The sequence below is a fragment of the Ascaphus truei genome, chromosome 5 (assembly GCF_040206685.1).
Source record: "Ascaphus truei isolate aAscTru1 chromosome 5, aAscTru1.hap1, whole genome shotgun sequence".
In the NCBI taxonomy this organism is placed as follows: domain Eukaryota; kingdom Metazoa; phylum Chordata; class Amphibia; order Anura; family Ascaphidae; genus Ascaphus; species Ascaphus truei.
Window position 1 is genome coordinate 278,190,376 of NC_134487.1, and position 21,632 is coordinate 278,212,007.

At 42.7% G+C, this 21,632-nt stretch overlaps 1 protein-coding gene and 1 long non-coding RNA gene across 2 annotated transcripts in view; one reads left to right on the forward strand and one right to left on the reverse strand.

Annotated features, from left to right (window-relative positions):
- The window catches only part of EBF1 (EBF transcription factor 1), a 285,887-nt gene that overhangs the window by 23,972 nt on the left and 240,283 nt on the right, over window positions 1–21,632 (reverse strand). The window contains exon 10 of the mRNA XM_075599191.1: window positions 8,942–9,030. Coding sequence (XP_075455306.1) covers window positions 8,942–9,030 — 89 coding nt within the window. The remainder of the gene's footprint in view (window positions 1–8,941; window positions 9,031–21,632) is intronic.
- LOC142494584 (uncharacterized) lies at window positions 2,558–7,855 on the forward strand. The gene is made up of 3 exons (XR_012801548.1): window positions 2,558–2,650; window positions 5,381–5,483; window positions 7,634–7,855. It is a non-coding gene; the product is annotated as an uncharacterized LOC142494584 (long non-coding RNA).

Here is a 21,632-nt window from a genome sequence, read left to right on the forward strand (position 1 = left end):
TAAAGGCAATAAAAATCTGCAAATATGCAACAACAACAAATAAAAAAAATGGGATAAACACAACTACATATATATCAATGGAAAAGGGAAGAAACAAAATATGATGACTAAGATTTACAATAACTAATGTAAATATGATGGGGAGTTCTTGTGCAGCTTGGGTGTGATGTATAACAGTCCCCCCATGCACAGGGTATCATGTAAAAATTCTCTGCTGCATAATTCAGAGACTATAGAAAACCCAATAATGCAATCAGATCATCGCAGGAACAAACCCAATGCTATGAAATGAATGATTTGCCATGTGATGTTATCAAGTGCCGATATCTCCCTGATTCTGAGAGCTGCTCCTTTCTGTCTCTGTTGCTCAATTACTGTCCCGTCTGCAATAATAGACTTGTAAAAGCTGTTACTTCGATCGGGTAGCCAGTGCACAGTTGCCTGGGACAGATGACTTTACAATGATGGATCACACAGCATACCCACGGAGCTGAGATCTCAGCCCAAGGGAGAAACATTAATGAGCCACAGCTCCGTTTGTAGCCAAGAAAAAAGGGATCAGCAGCAAAACTGAGGCCCTGCAGTGTCCGTCTTTCAAGACTTCTCCACAACCATGGGCAGGTGGATAAGAATCCACTGTCCTCAATAAACTATCTGATGTCAGTTTGTCTCCCCAATAAGTGTCTCCCTAATAAGAATCTTGATTTAATCGCAAGAGAGCCTTTATGATAAATATGATAATAGTTTAAAGTTCTGAGAACTGTTTTGGTCCAGAAGTGTGGATTCATTGTATAAATCTAAATGACCAAACAGAGCGAGGCCTTCTTGCAATCTATGTTATTGTGTGTACAAAAGTTTTAGAAACATCCCAGGTCTCTTCTTTTACACGTACTATGAAGTACTGTACTATGAGGTTTCCAAGTGTCTTCTCTACAAGTATAAGACTATCATGTAACTGTATCTTTCCAGTGAAGGCAAGACTCTCAGTTTCAGTTTATAATGACACCTGAATGTCCTCCTAATAAATGTAAGACTCATAAAGGTATCATGTGAACAATTTTCTGAAGACGAGTGGCAGCTAGTCGATGATCAGTGGTGTGCAAACTGGGGGGCGCGACATTATCTGCGGGGGCGCGGGTTTACAGAGGCCCACGCCCTTCTCGAAGGCACTTACATTTTGTGCCGGGGAAGCGGAGAAGGCCCCTGTAAACTTCACTTAACTTGGTTCAGATGACTTCTGGAGGCGCGTCGCCATGACAACGCAGCGTCAAATGACGTCTCGGAGTCATGTGACGTCACGTTGCTATGGCAACGTGACGTCATGACGCCCAGAATGCCAGAACCAAGGTAAGGGGTGTGGGGAGGCGAGCAGAGAGGGGGACAGCCAGTAGGGGGGGGGGGGGCAGGAGAAAAAGATTGCGCTCCCCTGCCCTAGATGTTTGTGAGGGGTCTCCAAGGGGTTTGACAAAAAAAATTAAGTAACAGTGGATCGCAGGCAGTATAGTGGGGTTCCCGAGCCTGTGTTGTGACTGAGCCCCAAACTGTACCTTATTGTGGGTGGTATAACTGGGAATTACAGCAAAAGCGACAAAAGTCACTCCCCACAATGCTTTGCATCCACAGCGGCAAGGCATTGTGGGGCATGACCCTGCTTTACAACGCATGCTGACTGCACACACTGAGGTGCAGTTTGCGGCCTTATTAAGCGTGTGTGTTTCCACAAGCTCAGGACACTATGCTGCCAGAGATCGGTCACACAGTTTTGTTAGCAATAGGCTGAGGAATAGGCAATATGATTTATTAATTAGGGGCTCGCGGAATAAATATTTTCCAGCAGGGTGTGCACAATGTAAAAAAAAGGTTGGGAAACGCTGGTATCAGAGACCTCTCTAATAATAGTAACATATACATGAGTCCATTACTGTAGATCAAGATGAAAAAAAGGGAATACAAATGTATGTGGAAAATCCTCTTTGTCAGAACATAGTTAATATAGTGAAGGATCAGTCAAATAAAATCTCTTTGGTGCCCAGGTGTTACTAAAGAAAATAATATTTTCTTCTAATGCTAATTGCAAAGAGCAAACTTGTGAGTATTTTACTAGTCTTTGAAGTGGGGGATCATAATTGGTGACCAAGTGTTTGCTCCTTGTGATTTTGACCAAGTCACGTTTGCCCTGTGTGCCTTATAATATTTTGCCAGGGACACCTGTACAACTCCTGTACTGGTATGTACAGTGCTATGTACATGGTCAGAACTAAATATAAGAATACATTACATACTAATAAAATTGTACTCTTTGGTGCCTTATTGTAATGTAGGTGGAATTGGTCCCAAATCAGCTATGAAGTGTCTAAACAATTTAGGGGGAGCTACATGCATTTCCCTACCATCTTTAAAAGCTGGATCCTACACCCTATTTCCCGGCAGACAGGCTCAATAAGCGCTTGCAACTAAATGGCTGATTTACTAAATTGCTATGAGTTGAGACCTCGCCATTGCCGCTGCCTCTCTCTGTGGTGTGTTTAAATTGTTCTGTGTTTAAATATTCAGCATGAAGCTAATGTGAACTGATGAACTGAGACTGCAAACATTCCCTTTCAATTGAGATGGAGAGACAGAGCTGCAGCTGATCACGAGGACCAGGGAGGTGAAAATGATTTATATTTAAGGATGTTGCTGACGACTCCCATTACTGTAAGGTGCTCTTAATTGGCTTGGCGCTTGAATCAGTAATTCAAGGGTTTGCAGAGAAGACAGGCTTGTGGATACTGAATATTCCCTGGTATTTTCATAGCTTCTTCCCTTCCACTTTAGTTTTGTTTTCACTTCTTTACGCATCAATCTCTGCTTATTTGTTGTGTTCTCTTAACACTGGTGATCTGTGTTGTTTTCACCACTATGTATGACACATTGTTTGCACTGGGTTCCTACACTCTGCTTCCAGAACTCTCTAGGAATATAGGAGCTACCAAAACCAAGTCAGACCAAGTGGTACATTCAGCCCGGTAGGTTGTCTCCAACAGTGACCAATAGCAGAGGCTTCTGTTTAGAGTGCAGGACAGTGAAGGGCATCTGGAGACATTTGTTGGAAATCAACACCCATTACTGGCATGACCCATTGCATAGAGGTTGCATGTTATCCAGGTTTCTAATAACTTCTGATAGCTTAACCTTCATGCGAACGAACATCTAATCCCTTAAATCCAACTGTGCTTTCTACTCAAACTCTACAGTATGTGTCTCTCTCTGTTTTGCACCTAGCTCACTTCACAGCTGCTCTGCCCACGTCTCTGTGTAGTCAGTGCTCTCTGTTTAACACACAGTCTGCGCGGCAGGAGCCTGTATCCTGAAACAATCTCTCTGTATCCAGCACCCTCTGTACACACTATATTCTTCTTGACAGAGACTCTGCATCAAGCTCTTCTCTGTCTTCATTCTGCACTCTCTTTTGTTTATTCTGCATCCCCGTCCTTCTGCAGCTGACATCCTTAAACGAAGAACCAAACCTGACCCTCTTAAATCACACCAACTATTAGCACAATAAAAATGCATCAAATAAATCTGTTGTACATTTCAAATGTGTGTTTGTGTGTGTGTGTGTGTGTGTGTGCATGTGTGTGTGTAAGGCAATACGCTAAAGACAGAAGGAGTTAAGGCCAAACAATGAGAGAAGATGCCAACAAATCCTTTTTATTGATGTTGTGTTGCCTTAACAACCTAAAGATGGCAGATGACACAAACAGAGATGCTCATCTGGCAGTTCCACTGAACAGGGTTCACTTCCCAGGCATTCCATATGGACGCTGAGTGTATGGTAATGAGAAGACCATATGGTGAGAGAAATAAACTCTGAACAATTGTGCTGTGACTGCATCAGTGAGCTGAAGGGACAAAATCTCTGCAAGAATGCTCCCCACCGAAGGCCTCCTCCCATGTGTTTGCGAATGTAATCGTACATGTATGTGTGCATATGCATGAGTGCGTATCACAGTGCCCAGCTCTACCTACATTTGAGACTATTTGTTTTGAAGCAGCAGTGACACTAGTAAGGTGCTCCGGAGCTGGGAGCTGTCATTTGTAGAACACCTCTGCCACTTTTAGTGCTAATTTTACAGTCATCACATATCTGGCGTTTTTCAAATATATGCACAAAATTGATACGGCAAATACTACTTCAATTGAAAATCACCAATGGCAAAAATCACGAGGCCATCCCGTCTCCATTCACCAGATGCACACGTGTATTTGAGGTGTGAAGAATGCTACTGCGATTCTAATGATGCAGTGATGTGTGAGATATAAAGCTACTATGAGAATATTCATGTTGGCCATTACTTATGAGCTCTGCACAGTATCAGATGTTTTTTTAAAAAAATATTACCTGTTTAGGATTAGAATTTTAAAGGCAAATATATGTTTCTCTACAGCATGTGTGTATATATACACACACATTGCTTTCCATCTTCCCCTTGCTCTGGAAGATTGTGACTCCATTGCATCCCTCTTCTCAAGTGGAGAAGATAATAATAATAATAATAATTTTATTTCATATAGCGCTTTTCTCCCAATGGGACGCAAAGCGCGTCACAATTACAGTACAGTGCACGGTACATAGCACATATGATTTCTAGAGACACAGTCCCTGCACAAAGGAGCTTACACTCTATGATTTTGGTGCCTGAGGCACAGGGAGATAAAAAGTGACTTACCCAAGGTCACAAGGAGCTGACACTGGGAATTGAACCAAGTTTCCCTGCTTCAGACTGAACATTATTGTTTACAGAGTCAGTATCATTACAAACCGAGCCACTCCTTCATCCCTAAAATAGCTTTTCAGTATAATATTAGTGTAACAGTAATAAGGTGAATGCTGAGTGTGACACTATAGCACAGGTTGGGAAATATTCTAAGGGGGCAAAGTTATAGATCTACCTCTCTCTGCCATCCCTAACGATGATCACAAGCCCTGGGCCGTTCCATGATAATTGTCTCATAGTTTATTGATGTCCATGTTTTATTGTTCTTGTTACTGGAACTTACTAGGTGTTTGGCTTTACCGGTGAATCCCATCGGGGATACATATTATATACACATACATTATACACATACATTATACATATATATATATATAGTCATAACTTAGCTGTGTACACAAGAACTAAATATATTGATGGCAGAAACTTTTATACTATATAATCATGAATTATAGAATACCCAAGATGGCACACTGACAACCCTGCCTTGTTTGCTTCTTTTAATTGCAATATGAGCTTCATTTACAAGATAGAGTTTCATTGCGGAGCTGGGATTTAGAGTGTGAGGAAGCCGAGACGGACTGTGGCACTCTGAAAAAATATTTTCCTATTTGACTTCTCAGAAGGGTGCGTCAGACCACAAAAATATTGCACGGAATTCTCATGGGAGGTCTACGTGGGCTGTGGACAGAAGTAGAGATGAGCGAAACTATTCAAAATGCAGTGGTAGGATTATTAGCTTTTCTTTTTCAATTTCACGTCCTAGCAAAATGTTTCGCTAAGCATCAAAGGCCGAACGATTTAGCTGAAATCGCTAATTTTCACCAAGAATTTGCAGTCTCACCAAGTTACTAAAAGGCCACACCCTAAAATAGGGATTTTGAAAGATAGATACTTTTTTCCAAGTCTTTGTAAGACAGATACGGGAGCGAGAGAGAAGTCCTACTTAGTAAAGTACCTACTGTGTTGACTTGTATACCTCCCAATACATTCCTCTATAAAACATGTAGAGAAATACCTGTGAACACCTAAGTGGGTAATCTTGTAAGTTATTCTCTCTCGCTCCCTCCTAAATCTGTCTTACAAAGACCCTCTCACAAAATCACTATTTCAGGGTCTCTTTCTCTCTCCCTCTTCTCTTTATCTCTCTCTTCCTTCTCTCTCCTCCTTCTCTCGCTCTCTCCTCCTTCTCTCGCTCTCTCCTCCTCCTTCTCTCTCTCTCTCCTTCTCTTTCTCTCTCTCTCTTCCTTCTTTCTCTCTCTTCTCCTTTTCTCCCTCTTCTCTTTATCTCTCTCTTCCTTCTCTCTCCTCCTTCTCTCGCTCTCTCCTCCTTCTCTCGCTCTCTCCTCCTTCTTCTCTCTCTCTCTCCTTCTCTTTCTTTCTCTCTCTTCTCCTTTTCTCCCTCTTCTCCTTTTCTCTCTCTTCTCCTTTTCTCTCTCTTCTCCTTTTCTCTCTCTTCTCCTTTTCTCTCTCTTCTCCTTTTCTCTCTCTTCTCCTTTTCTCTCTCTTCTCCTTTTCTCTCTCTTCTCCTTTTCTCTCTCTTCTCCTTTTCTCTCTCTTCTCTCTCTCCTTACAAAGACTAGGCAAATCGCTTGTGAACTCTGACTTGGCTACAACGATCTTGGTGGAAATTTTGCACATCTCAAGACAAAAAGAAAAACACCAATGCTCCCAGGGACAACTATGCTTTGGTTTATAGCTACAACGAATCGAATCTATAGCAGCACATTTACGTATAGCAATTGGAAACCCGCAATGATATCCAGATCTAAGGGCTATAACCAGATTTACAACTGTTCCAAGACCTGCAGCTGTACCCAAAGTAGTTAGACCAGACGATATATGTAACACTAACACTATACACAGAACTATAACTACACCGAGCCCTACAGCTACTGTATGTTCCAAGACCTGCAGCTATACCCAAAGTAGTTACCCAGCAGATATGTCTAACACTAACACTATACGCAGAACTATAACTACACCGAGCCCTACAGCTACTGTATGCTCATAATTACAGAAACATTTACTGTAGTCCTCAAGTCAATGCAACCTGAACCCAGGCCTACAACCAGACACAGGCAATTACAACTGGTCAGATTGACCAAATATGTAGCTGTATCAAAGACACAAAGGGCCCTATTTACTAAGTAGTGCTTTGCTATGGAATACCTCTGGCCCCAGAAGACACCATACAGCCCTTTCACTTGACTGGGTCAAGAGGTGTCTTATGGCATAGCACCACCACTGTAAATATAAGCCAACATCACACATCCCACCTGCACATACAGGCAGCATATAGGTATTACAGAGAACTGCACCATAGCATCACGTTGATTTATCCACAAACAACGTGAAACCTGTTGTCAAGTGACAAAGCCATCTCCCAACATACTATTTACATTGGCAAGCTTTAAGGGGCAAGGATTCTTATTCCTTTGTTCCTTGCGCATATCAAAATGATAATTCCCTATTTTGCCAAATGCTGCATTCATTGTTGGTGCTATATAAAGCAAAATACACATACTTTTACAGGTGAACCGGCAACTTGTCTTAGAAGCTGTACAGCTCAGGACGTCACGTACAAGTATGTGTGGTTACCATAATCAGTGACATTTGCAAGTATTATTAAGGTGCTGTCATTATATTGGGGTCAGCCTACTAGGCCAAACAGCAGAAGAAGGCTATATTATAGCACTGCTAATCTAAGCCAACACAGTCCATCTATGCATCTGTATTTCTTTAATGTCATGCTTCATTGTCCGTGCTCATACCACCAAATTCACACTGTTTGTTTTAAGATGTCTCTTCCTGTGTCTGCCTGGTCCCTTGACTTGTGATTTTCATCCGCGCCTTGTTCTTTATATCTCTCTCAGTGCTTCAAACACCCTCCCCCCCATGGTCCCACCACCTCAGCATCTGCAGGTTTTACCGGTACCTCTGCGTCCATCCTGTGGCTTTGTCATTCTGAGCTATGAATGGTAATTTTTATGAGGCCGTTGGAAATCTCTGCATTCCAAGCCTCCGTCATATAACCCTTACCCCAATACTGTAATGGCATGTAATTGTATTATGATGTATAATTCATAAACCACTCTCTAACGACCTTAATACTTTCAATCACGCGCTGCATTCAGTCTGACTGAGGCTTTGTTTTCAGAGCGCTCAACGGTTGAGGTGTTTGAGAAGGAGGGAATTAAGTAGGTGTGGTGTATAGGGAGGAGGGGATGATGTATATGTTTGTGTGAGGAGGAGGCAGTGCCCTGCGTGTTGAGAAGCAGAAGGGATGTATATATTAAGCAGTGGCTCGAGGTGGGTTTGTTGGAAAGTCATGTCTGTTAGAGGAGTAGTGAGTGAAACGTGTGTCGGAAAGAAGTAATGTTTGTATTGAGACATGGATTGATGTCTGACCTGGGAGAAGGATGTGAGGTGTACTTGTTGGAAGCCAGTGAGTAAACTCTGTATAGAGAGAGTGAAGAGCAGGAGGAGGACTGAGTGATATATACAGATGTAGGATTGAATGTAGCTGTAGGTCCAGAATATCACAATATAACTCACTTTAAAGGATACAATGAAACCTGCTACATCTATATGTGGTCTTGAGGAAATAGTGTGCTTACAAGACAGGCTAAGGGGACTATTTATTAAAGACTATTTGCGAAAGTCTTCTGGCTGCTAAAGTGGGGCAAAAACAGTGCAAAGGAACTGCACCAGATTTATAAAGGGAAACACTCCAATTACTTTTAATTAGATTATTTTTCTTTCAGAAATATAGATCTGTTTTTTGCGCTGAGTTTGCCTAGTTTAGTAGAATTTAGTATCAGTAGACAGTCCCCTTAGAGTGTGTCGCGTGCAAACTGTGAGTGAGGTTTGTATTGAAAAATTAGAATGAGGGGTATGGACTAGGAGTGTTTGAGAAAACAAGACTAAGGTGTGTTGTGCTCGGAAGCGAAGTTTGCAGTGTGTGTAGTGTGCAAAAAGAGAGTGATATTTATGCCGGAAACTGGCAGTGTGATGCATAAATGGGCTATAACAGAGGGGGGAGGAGAGAGAGTAGGAGCTGTGGCCTTTAACCCTGGGACAGAATGACGTGTGTGGTGGCAGGAGACATAGAGGACTGTGTGATGGGCAGGGAAAGGTGGGAGGTGACATGGGTCTGTAGGAACACTGGGATGGTTTCTCACCTTGGGTAGTCGCTCAGGGTCACCCGGGTGCCTGGGAATCACTTTCTGCAGCCGCTGGAAACCATAGTCAATTGTTGGCTCATTGAGAGCTGAAACAAACAATTAACAAGAGAGGTCATCAATTTGAATGCAAAAAACATAGCAAGAGCGCATCCAAAAGGAACACAACATACTGTATGCTTGATGTCCCTATATTCTTCTTGAAAGAACTGAGTGTGATGGGGTAAGTGGCATATGAGTATCTGAAGTCTCCTGGACTGGTCAAGATATACAGTACAGTACAGACCACCAGTACTGTATGTGCACCTGAGCTATCTGTGGAAAGGGGGTGAAAATCTTTGGGAGCTCTGCATAAATCTCAAAAAGTGCATTTTGGTGTTCCATTTTAATGAAGAGAGACATTGTGAATATGCATCTCTTATCATGAACGTATCAAGGTACTTTCTGATAACTTTGACTCTGTTAGCATCCTGTGCATCAGTGATGGTTTGGGGGAGGAATTACCTGACACCATATTAAAATCAAATTTCTGTCATTGGTCCCATCACGTCCCCCCTTTTCCCTGCAGCAAAAATGTCTACCTGGTTTGAAGGGGCGTACATTTCTCTGACTCTTGATCTATGTCAAATGTGAGAAACTTGATGAACAAATTCCCTACATTTGATGCAACTGCACACAAGCCAGAAGAAAGACATGGAAATCTTGGGCGTCTGATGTACAAGCCGCTTTGTCCTTCATGACTCTGTTGGGAGAAGTGAGAGTTACATGTCTCTGCTGTCTCTCTAGTACAATGGGCTGAGCGTATGTGTTCCTGGTGCCTTGGTGGGAATAGTGAGGGATATGTGTCCCTGACAGCTGCAAGATATCATTTGTCTTCTTCCTTGTTAAGCACAGAGCTGGGGATTAGCGCTCTCCGCATTTGTCCATCTATTAAAAAAACAAGAGCTGCAATGCATTCATTTCTCTAGAATGTAAAAAGGATTATTAGTGAAATTGTATGAAATTCTAATTGACCCGTAGTAATGGAAGGCGTCGGAATACCAATCCCGATCCGACTGCCCCGTTTCCAGAGACAGGTAGCGAATCCTCCGGATTTAAAAGGACATTTAAATTGAAAGACTGAGTGCAAGAGCATAATTACACCAATAAAATCCTTTAACTTGTCAACTTGAAAATCTAAATGGCGATCAATCATTTCTGCAAAAGAAATAATCCTCAAAGTCGCCTGATTGACAGCTTATACTTTCATATGTAAAAGAAGGAAAAGGAAGGGGGAAAAAAAAAAAAGAAGCTTTGGTAAAGTGGCCATGAATCCATTTACAGACTACAATACTTTACATAGGTGAGCAAAAAGCCAATAATTACTTCTGCGAATGCACAGCCATCAAGATAAGTGCTACAAAAGTTCTGCAAACTTTTTTTTTGACAACAAGACTTTCACGCATGCGCTGTACACACCTAATAGACACGAATTATAAATTGACATAATGTCATTATTGTTGTCAATGTAGGATTTTGCTCTGTTAGATTTTACTTACATTCCCCCATAATTTCTATGTGAAACCAGGAAGGATATCTGTGTGTTTAATTTCCTGGAAGCCTCTTCCATGGCCACACACCAATCCACCCTAGGCCGTTAATGTTCCTCAATTTTGGTGAATGAAAACCTTACTTAGTCCACTCGTAATGTATTAGAGTTCACCAAAGGTAACAATATATTAATATGTATTATTATTAATTCCATAGACAATGGGACACCAGTGTCTGTTGAATCTTCCCTGGTGTTATTACACAGATATACAATTATACTACCTGTGGTGCACTGAAACGTTAAGGCATCCTTTTGAAGCACACACCTACCTCCATTTTTAATTGATTTTATTTAGTTTCTCTTCGCCGATTTCTAAGGACCCCATTATCTTTTAAATAGACAATTAAAGTATCATTTTTTTTTACTTCTGTAGGGTTTTCTTCAGTGCAGCCAAAAGGGAATCCTTTTCTTTTCAGTAATACGTTGCCTTTATTCCCTGCTAGCACAACCCTCCCCAGCTTTTGGGTTCCTATACTAAAACCTACATATATGCCCCCCAAGGCGTAGAGCAGGGTTTCCTCAACCCCCCTCTGGAGGTACCCCTCCATGCAAATAAAGGGACTTGCCCAAGGTCACAAGGAGTTGACACCAGGAATTAAACCAGATTCCTCTGACTCTAAACCATGTCACTGAGTTTGAACCAGTGTCTTTACTCACTGAGCCACTCCTACTTATTGAAAGCAGTCTCAATCATTTCCCTAACTACTGACCACGTAACCTTTAGGGGGATATCATGTCCCTAACTGGAGTGAGAATCATTCTGTGACATTTTGTTGGCCACTTCAGTGCTGAGGGCGTTAAAATAATCTTGTTTTTCTCTGTCGAGCTGCAATGGTTAATTCCACTTTAGGAGACATTATCTGTTTCTTCTTTGACAAAATACAAATTGTATTTTTTTTTTCTCCATTGATTACAAGTGCTGCCAGAGCCACTTAGGGATTCAGAGAAAACTATCGCTTTGCAGGGCCATTAATTCTTTCACAAACTAAAGGGGGGAAAAAAGAAAAAGAAAACATCCAAACCCATCAGGAGATGATTATGTTGGCATTTGGTAACTGGAAAATTACTGAAAAAAGATTTACTCTAAACCAATTTTATTAAAGTAAAGAAGAATAAAAGCAGGGTCTCTCCCTCCCTCCCCAGCCTACAAGAAGAAAAGTTCCACTGCAAGTTTCAGAATCACCATCTATCTGGAATTCAATGCCCAAGAGAAGCAAAAGAACCCGTTGGAGAGATCAATGAATGATCATTTGGGACCCAAACTGTGTGGTTGGCAGCATGGCAATCTGTGTATAAGACGTATATCTATCAGTAAATGCACATGTTGAGGTGGGAATTGAGCTGCTGCAGTAGTATTTCCCTTTAAATGGGTATTTGATTTTCCTAGTGGCTCAATCTCATACATAGATCATTGTGCTAAGGGAGCGACATGTGTGTGCATCTGTAGTGTGGATCTGAGGGGACTGACCATGCCTCATGACTAGAGATGTGCAAAGTGTTTCCCAAGTTCGCAAACCAAGTTCAATTGGACAAACTTCCAATAGAAGTCATTTATATTCCACGTGGAGAGATACTGTGAGCGCATCTGACAACGAGTGAGAGTGTATAAATAAACAGGGAATAAATGTATGGTGAAGTGTTCACGGCTTTAAACCCAAATTAATCCTCTCAAGGCTCTAAGTGACAATATGTGAAAAATATATGGGGAGCACTGGATGCTGACTCCTGAGGAAGCAAACGTACAAAGCGCATAGGGCTCATCCATGCTGCCAAAGACCGCACAGATGCAATCACATTGCCTTAAGGCACTGATCGCGCCCACAGACCGGGCAACAGCAGGAGGGGGAGCACGTTGCGCGAGGAATCAGTTGCAACTTATTTCTCGGCGCGACAGACAGGTCACGTGAGCGGTTCGCCCAATGAGGGCGAACCAGCTCCGTGACGTCACAGACATGCCCATAGACAAGTCCCCGATGGCACGTCTACCATGTCCGGAAAACGCACCGGCTTCACGTCATGGATGCGCACGCCTCCGCACGGACGAAGGCTGTATGGACGCAGCCATAGAGTTGGAAGCTACAGAGGACTGCTGAGCTCCGAGTGCCTATGGGGACAACTGAACAGTGGAGTAGAAAATGGGGCTGACTGCCTACTGTACATATGCAAACACTGCAAGACAATTAAGGTCGACGTGGACGGTCCACAGACGGTGTCGGCACAAGTTTGGTAGCGTTTGGCAGCAGCAAGGCATCACATCCCAGTGAGATCGTCCCAAACGCCTGAAAACTCCATGAGAGCTGCTATTGTACCCCAATGCTTTAAAGATCTGGGAAAGTGTGAGTGCAAAGAGAACTGCATTCCTTTCCCATGCAAAAAAAGGTATTTCATTTGCACGATGTGCTCCTCTTTACTCTCTCTTCTTTCTGCATATGCCGCTGGATTGGGAAGAGTGGTAATTGCAGCTGATTGCCCTGGAGGGCATAAAAAAATCCACCAAGGGTCCTGTGAGATGGTTCTGTTTTCTATTTTCCTATCCATACATATGGTTAAATTGTCTCCATATAACTACTTTTTCACAGTCACTTATTGTCGCATTGTGTGTGTATATATATATTTTAGTAGAGTGCATCCAGCACATCTGAGCTACCTGGGAAATATGGTCATTTCAATAGATTTTACATATTTCAATTATCAGATTTCCCAAGTATCTGAGGTGTGTTCTCTGTTATATATCTCCATGTGAAGTATATGACTGTATTTGGAGCTATATAAGTAAAGGGGCCCTCTACTAAACAGGACTGTAAGATGTATCAAGTCAGTTACACCCCTGGGAGAAGATAGAAATAGTGTTGTACTTGAGTTACAGGTCTGCACAGTGATACTGTATATGCAGTGAGTATATACTGCGCAGTGATATATGCTGCTGCCTTAAAAAACATTCTAATAAATATTAAATATATATATATATATAGCAGAAAATAGCCGTGTTAGTCCAGTTGCAATAGTGCAGAATAAATTAGTTCTTCAGTATTAGGTGATACCTTTTTTATTGGACTAACAATTTGTGTCATAGGAAAAGCTTTCGAGAGTTATCCTCTCTTCTTCAGGTCCAATAAAAAAGGTATCACCTAATACTGAAGAACATATATATATATATCAAAAATGAATAGACGATACCGTTCTGTGGCTAACGAAATGCTTTTACTTGTGCAAGCTTTCGAGATACACTGATCCCTTCTTCCGGTGGTGTTACATTGAATAAAGCAAGCAAGGGTTTACTCAAAAACAGTGTATATAAGAATGTTATCTGTGACTGAAACCTAACACCACCCCTGTGTAGTATGCGATTTATGACAGGAGGTGTTAAATAGTCCCTGAATGTTGGTGATGTAAGAGTGTATGTGTGTATGTATGTATGAAAATATAAATTTGTAAAGAGCCCACAATGTATACAGCGCTTTACACACGTGTGTGTGTATGTATGTGTGTAGAAAGCACTTCTGTCTTTCTATCCACATACATATATACTCTTTTCTCACTCTTTTCCTTCTCGCTGATATCTAAACTCTGTCTTCCACTCTCTCTCTCTCTCTCCCTCTCTGCTCCTGTGTTCGCTTTCTCCTGCTGTTCTGCAGGCTATGCATTCACATTCCTCTCCCCGCTCTCAAAGCTCCTCTTGTAATTGTTCATCACGATTCTTTCTGGGAGTTTTGACAATGCCGGTTATCAGGGACAGGAGTGAAGATGCATGGAGCGCATTTGATAAACAGGTTTACGTCCCTTGTACCCCGGCGAGCTCCCTGACACTACTTTTATCATCTCGTTTGTGCTTCGAAAGAGCTCAGAGCAGCAATTGCCAGAAAACAGGCAGGCGATAAAGAGCATTGATTTAACACATCTTGTTTTCAATCATGCTCAGATTTTCGGAGCTCGCGTTTCTCCTGTACTCAGGCTCGTTGCTTTTATCTGACGAGCTGATCCCTTCTCACTGGGAATGAAAAGGTCGCCCAATAAGACATGGTTTGCTGCAACTGTAACGCACGGCGGGGAAAGTATTTTAGATAAACACTGTCAGACAGAGAGGGGGTGAATTGCAATAGCACAATTGCAGAGCGACAATACATATTACTCTGTTCAGAGCTGGTAACAAGACGGTGATGGTTTGCTGGCTCCCAGCAAGGAACAGAGTCCCTGGAAGATGTATCTAGAGAAGACATTTATTTCTGAGCTGCAGTCCCACTTATATATAATGGAATTGTAGTTTACCCATGTAACATTATTGCCTTCAGTAGGTGCAGTGCATGGATTTCCATTGTTATGCCAGTGAATGGGTTAATGTGCTCAATCATTGGACTAATGTGGTCTATTTATAAAACTGCAGAAATAAAAAAGCATGAGATTTATCACACACAAGGAATCCTATTGAAAGCAATGGTATTTGTTTCCTTTGCACGAGTTTTGATCCAGAAAGACCCCTGGGTTTAAAAAGATTCCCCCAAAATGTCAAAAATAGGGGTTAATTCCAGTATATTCTAGATTCAGATCTAATTGAAGAAACAATGATACAGTCATGCCTATGATTGTTAGATATTGGATGAGAAAGGTATAGATTCAGTTCAGAAAAGTTTTTTTTTTTACAGTGTTGTCCACAATCAAGGAGAGCTACGGATATGATGGATATTAATTTACTGCATTTATTGAGCTCTTTCAATATAAAATGCCAGTGGAGAATTTAACAATGAAGTGCGTGAGGATAATGACCCCAATAATGCAGGCGCGAATTATAAGTGTTGGGTACATTAGTCGATTGCAGCTTTAAGATACAGAGAAGAGGCGAACACTTAAAAAATACATCTCTAAAAGTTTACTCTTCCAGCTCTTACCATTTGCCATGGATTTCACTAACTGGTAAGGTCCTCCTCACCCTGGGAGATATACAACTTCCTCATAGCTCTCTCTGTTTCTGTTTTGAACGTGTCCTCCAGCTTGTTATCCAGCGTTTAAAAATGTGTAACGAAAAAGAATAGTGAGAAACTGAAAGGTGGCTTAATATTTAACTTAGAGATGAGCAATGTGAAAGACACGTGCTGTATACATCTTAGATCAAGGGTAACAGAATGATCGTTCTACGTCTTCCAGTGAAAGAAAGGCAGAGAGAAACAACTATCAAATACTAGCAAGAAATAAGTATTTTTTATTAGAGTGCGGGATATCAGAACCTGCCACAACCCTACATTAGAATACCGAATATAAGATCAAAACACCTAAGATTTTCAGAACCAAAACCCATAAATAATTTAGAAAGGACCAGAACACCAGGAAATGTGACCATCTCTACTGTGGAGTTACCAGTGGAGGTGAAAATGTGAGGTATGTTTCGCCATATCCTTTTTAATTAATTTAAGTTTAATTTCTGTTTTTCGTTTCCTAATTGCTTTTTTGATATACTGATTTTGACCATGTTGTCATGTTTTATTATGCTATTTTGACACAACCAGAACCAAAACACTAAAAATGTGGGCCCCATGACATACAGTAATAGCTATGTCATAACGTAATGGCTCTTTTTGTAGACGAGATCGTGTTCTGCGCTCCTCTGCAGTGCAGAACTCGATCTTACAGGAAGAGGAACAGGAGGAATCCCCCCCTTCCATAAAGTAATCGGTGACAGAACAATCATGTAATCGCGAGTGTCGTAACACTCTGGTGCTGCGGTCCCTCCAGCACTCAAAGGGTGAATTTATTTAATGGTTGCATCCCTGCTAGAAGATATAGATGGCAGTATTGTTAAAATAGACTACACTATTTGAACCAGAGGGTCCTCTTGAGCTGAACACTATTTTATTTATAGTAATAAAATAATAATAATAATGGCATGTTCTTGTATAACGCTGCTAGTTATACGTAGCGCTTTACAGAGACATTTTGCAGGCACAGGTCCCTGCCCTGTGGAGCTTACAATCAATGTTTTTGGTGCCTGAGGCACAGGGAGATCAAGTGACTTGCCCAAGGTCACAAGGAACCAACACCAAGAAGTGAACCAGGTTCCCCTGCTTCTTAACTCAGTGCCAGTCAGTGTCTTTACTCACTGAGCCACTCCTCCTCCTCACAATTTTAAGTTCTGATTCCCAAGATACTTACAGTTCTGGTGCCGGTGTTCTGCTCTTCATCCCAGCAAAACAAAATGGCAGCCAAACTGAGGGCCAATAGGAAGCGCCACAACTTATAATGTTGTGGCTTCCTGTTGGACAATCACGAACACCATGTTTACATACCCAGGACGTGCCATGACACCTAAAACAGTAGGTATCACTGGGACTGAGGGACCCTAGTTCACGATTCAGCTCTGGTGGAACCCCCCTACTGGAATACTGTAAAAAGTGAAGATCAGAGACCAACTGGGAGGCTTGCATTCCAAGATGGCTGCTTAAATCTGCAGCTCCTCATCTGACCATTCACCATCGGCTGACATCTTCCTTCTTGAGCCACAGAAGGTAAGTTGTACCCCTAGGTGCAGGTCTGGGAGAGAGCTCTCTGAAAAAGATCTGTATTACCAACCATGTGGCAGCAATCTCTGTTCTACCGATGTGGCTCGCTTAGAAAACTCTGAATACTTATCTTTCATCTACTGAATTCCGGTTCCTGAGCAATATGGTGCCACAGATGCGAACAGCACCTGTGCTCAGGAGAGTGAGAACAGGTATCAGTTATTTTGCGCAGCAAGAGGCCAGAGAAGTGCTGGCAAGTCTAGTACCGTCTATCTCCAAAGCGTTCCTCTGTTTGAAAGAGCTGCTACTGGAATCCATGGTTCTGCTTCCCATCAACAAGCCGTGATCTCAGAATCTGATAGGTAACAATCTGATGATTTGCAACCCAGCTACCCTAACCTGGGTCCTCTGCAAAAGCAAAGAACCAACTTGCTAACCTCAGTTAAGAACCTTGAGGTCAGACCTACTGCCCTGGCAGTGGTCAATTAGAACTACTTCTTGAGGAGGTACCTCTTTCTTACACAGGTGGTGTAGATCCTCCATTCCTTCTATGCCTGGATTACAAATGGACCTCAATATCTGTCAATACAACCTCCAGCCCGCATGAAGTGATCTTTAATTCACACAACAGAGAGGGAGAATGATGACAGCCTTACAATCTGTCATCATCCCCAAACCAAATCAACATCATGAAGACCTGCAGGAAGGAACATCTCTCCTCTACCAGGCTCATAAACTCTGATCGTGGCTAAAATAAAAAAAAAAACTCTAAAAGTTCTGCTTCAGTTTGTAACAGAACCTCGCCGGAACAAGCTAACGCTGTAAGCTCCTGCGAGAAATCGTCTGTAGGATTTCTTCCAATTGCCCATTCCAGGCATACAAATATTACAATCCGATTAACATGTAGTTCCAGGGTTCCTACAGAATGTCCTCTCTCAGGAATTAATATCCTGTTGCAAATATACAGGACATGCCCTTTGATGTTGGACAACTTATGTGTTACTTTTTTGTTAAAAGTACCTTCAATGTCCATTGTTTCAACATCTTCCCCTTTGGGAGTGGCTGCGAGTATTTATCACATAATTTAGCTTTTGAAGTGTTTTAATAGTGAATTGCTGCCTTATTCTGACTTCATATATTGTGCCCATTTTTCTAAAAATCACATGGAGATGGATGGGTGGTGCGCCGACAACCTTTTACTAACCGTTTAGGAATCAATATCATCTCAAGCTGACTGCAAGCTCTTCAGGGCAGCCATTCATTGTCTTCCTACAGTATAAGAAGTGCTACATAAACTGGTAGTGTTATAGTATAGGCCAGGCCTGCACAACTCCAGTCGAGTCATACTGAGCCACTGATTGAGCCAGCTGTGCTGAAATAGGGATATCCTAAAAACCTGGCCTGTTTGCGGCCCTCGAGGACTGGAGTTGTGCAGGCCTGGTATAGGCCAAGGGAGCGCAATCTTTTTCCCCTGCGCCGCCCTGCCGGCTGTCCCCCTCTCCGCCCCCCCCCCCCTTACCTTGGCTCCGGTGTTCTGGGCATCATGACGTCACATTGCCATGGCAACGCGACGTCACATGACCCCGCAGCGTAATTTGACGCCTCGTTGCCATGGCGACGCTTCTCCCCAAGCCGTCTGAGCCAAGGTAAGTGTAGATTACAGAGGCCTTCGCCGCCTCTGCGGCATTTAATTTAAGTGCCTTCGGGAAGCGCGCGGGGCATCTGTAAAACCCGCGCCCCCCGCAGAGAATCTCGCGCCCCCAGTTTGCACACCCCCGGTATAGGCTCTTCCAAGCAGACTCCTTCCTCCCAGGGTTTACTTTCATATTTGATGCACTGAAGCCAGGGGCGCTCAACTCAGCCCCCCCCGCCCCAACGGGTCAGGTTTTCAGGATATCCCTGCTTCCACATAGCTGGCTGAATCAGTCCCAGCTTCAGCACAGGTGGAGTCGAAGACTGAGCCACTGTTGAACTGCCTGTGCTGAAGCTGGGATATCCTTAAAACCGGACCGGTTGGGGTCCTTGAGGACTGCAGTTGAGAACCCCTGATTTAAGGCAATTTGTTTTTATTTTGCCAGGAACTGTGCCTTTTATATTCCATCACTAAAGCGCTCATGAGTGGCACTTTATGAATAAAAAAAAGATACAATACATCATAAACTACATTGCTGATATTGTTTCAACCTTGCAATACAAAAGCATAAACATACAGCCCACACAGCTAAAAGCAGAGCATAAAACATCAAACTCATGAAACCTCTATATCTTACCACTAACCCATAATGCTTGTGAGAAACTAGTCATGCCCCCCCCCCTCCTCCCTCTAGCCTCACCTACCCCCCCCCCCCATCCCCCACCCACCCACTCTCCCCCCACCATCTCTGGGGGGATATAATGCTGATCTTGGAGTCTTTGTAACACGAAGAAGCAGCATCCACAGTTTCCTGATTATATTAACATTGATTTCTGATTCCTGGATCTCATCTGCCCCTGAACTGAGCACAGGGCAGACACTTAAAAGCAAAATAATCAGGAGTAATGCTTCCGTGGCTGGAAGTGGCAGGCTGACAGGATATATTGGCCCCCCCTCGAAAGTGGCTGCGTGGTAGTGAGAACACACCGTGATGTGTACTAGTAAGACACATTCCTTTATAAAGTCTGACATAACCCTCTATTGTCACATAGTGGCCCAGATTTACTAAGGGGTGCAAAGATTTAGCATGCTTCAACTTTATTTGAGTAGGCGTTAAGGTGAGCTAAAACTTAGCACTGTTTAGTAAACCTGGACCCTTGTGTGCTCTGGCACCAAATGGATTACGAGCAAATTCTGCACTGTCTGTCTGTATCCATCATCATCTACTAGTCAATCCTTTAGCATCTGCTAAACATAAGAAACTTCTTATTAATCTCTTGTCAAGCATTTGAAGTGAGTCTTGGGCCCTATTCAACATGCTGTTAAACCATCATCCTGCTAATTTAATCTCTGTTCATTTGATTGCTCATGTGAGGAGTTATGTGACATAAATACACTGCAGGGTGTATTTATACCTTGTCTATCCCTGGAGGTCACTGCAACAATGTGTACAGGTGTGACCGGCTATCAAAACATATTACAATATATGACAATATGCAGTAATGATAAAGAACACTTATGAAGCAGATACACGTCTCAGACAAGTCCACAAACCCTGCTTCCTGGCCCTAATCACCCAGCATGCAGTGCTGCCATTGCAGCCAGGGATTCTGGGTAATGATAATATACAGTAGGTCTTGGGGTATTGCAGCACATATTGACAGTGTTGCCCATGTCACAGATAACACACTTTATAACGGTGCATCCTATAGTACGTTAAGGCCATCAATCCTAAAAGAAAATAAGAATACTTTTGGTGATAAGCAGGTGACAGAAGAAAGCGCTGTTATGCCCTGACACACGCGTAGTCATCTGATGTGTTATATTCAATCAGAAGCCAGCACTCTCCATTCCCATTGTATATGCGTGGTGATACAAATTCCTGTATGTACATGTGTACAGCATTATCTATGCTGCGGACCAATGCGCACCATATGACAGAGACACATTATTCGGGCAGTTAGATGTCTTATCTCAGTCATATAGCAGAAAGCAGAAGTGAGAATGCCGAGTGGTAAAACCTTAATAAACTCAAGGCAGGCGCATTCTGTGAGCGAGGGGCAGCTGGGAGGCCAGAGACAGAACGCCAGATTGTAACCGTTTTATTGCTTTCCCTCCTCATAAATTTCACATTTTGGAAGTTAAGTGAAGATTGAGGTTTGTGGGTGTATTTTAGAAGAGGAACGCAATTAGAGGAACGCAATTTGGTTTTAACCCGAGACTATACACAGCAGTTGTGCTTCAGGCGCACACACAGGGGCAGTCCAGATTTGAGGAGTTTTGCCTCTGTGTTAAGGAAGAATTGGTTCCCCCGAATTTAGGAAACAACTGTAGATCTTTGGGCAAAGACTGTGGGGGAGAGATGCATCAACTTAAAGAAAGTACGAACAGAAGTTTGTTTCAACGCGTGGCTCCATTTGACATGTAGGAAAGCGTCTCTTGCATTTGACGCAAATTGTTGGCCAGAAAAATTTACGCCACCTCAGACCCGGTGGACTTTTTAACTTGAATACAAGACGCAGACGTGACGCATGGAGATGCACAGTTTGATAAAGTACATCTCATTATAATCTGTACGTCATGTAACTCCTCCCTACTGACACTCCTTCAATCCACCAGCTGACGCAAACTAAGCAAAACTTGGAGCAAAGACCTTGAAGCGTTGTTGCAAAGCGACGCGAGATGAAAATGACGCCATTTGCTTTCCTTGTGCTCCAAATTTGCCTTGACACGTCACACCCTGTGACTCTGGGCTGTGAAAAGAGGCCCGATAAGCAGGTCTAAGAGCGCAGCAGACAGCAAGAGAGGGGATGCAGAATTGCAGAAAGAGTGCCCGGTGTAGGAGAGAGTGCAGGAGAAACAGAAGGTAAAGAGACATTACAGAGAGAGACATTACAACGCAGAAGAGAGAGTGTGCAAGATGCAGGAAAATGGATAGAGCATGCAAAATGCGGGATGGAGGGAGTGTGGATGGGTGAT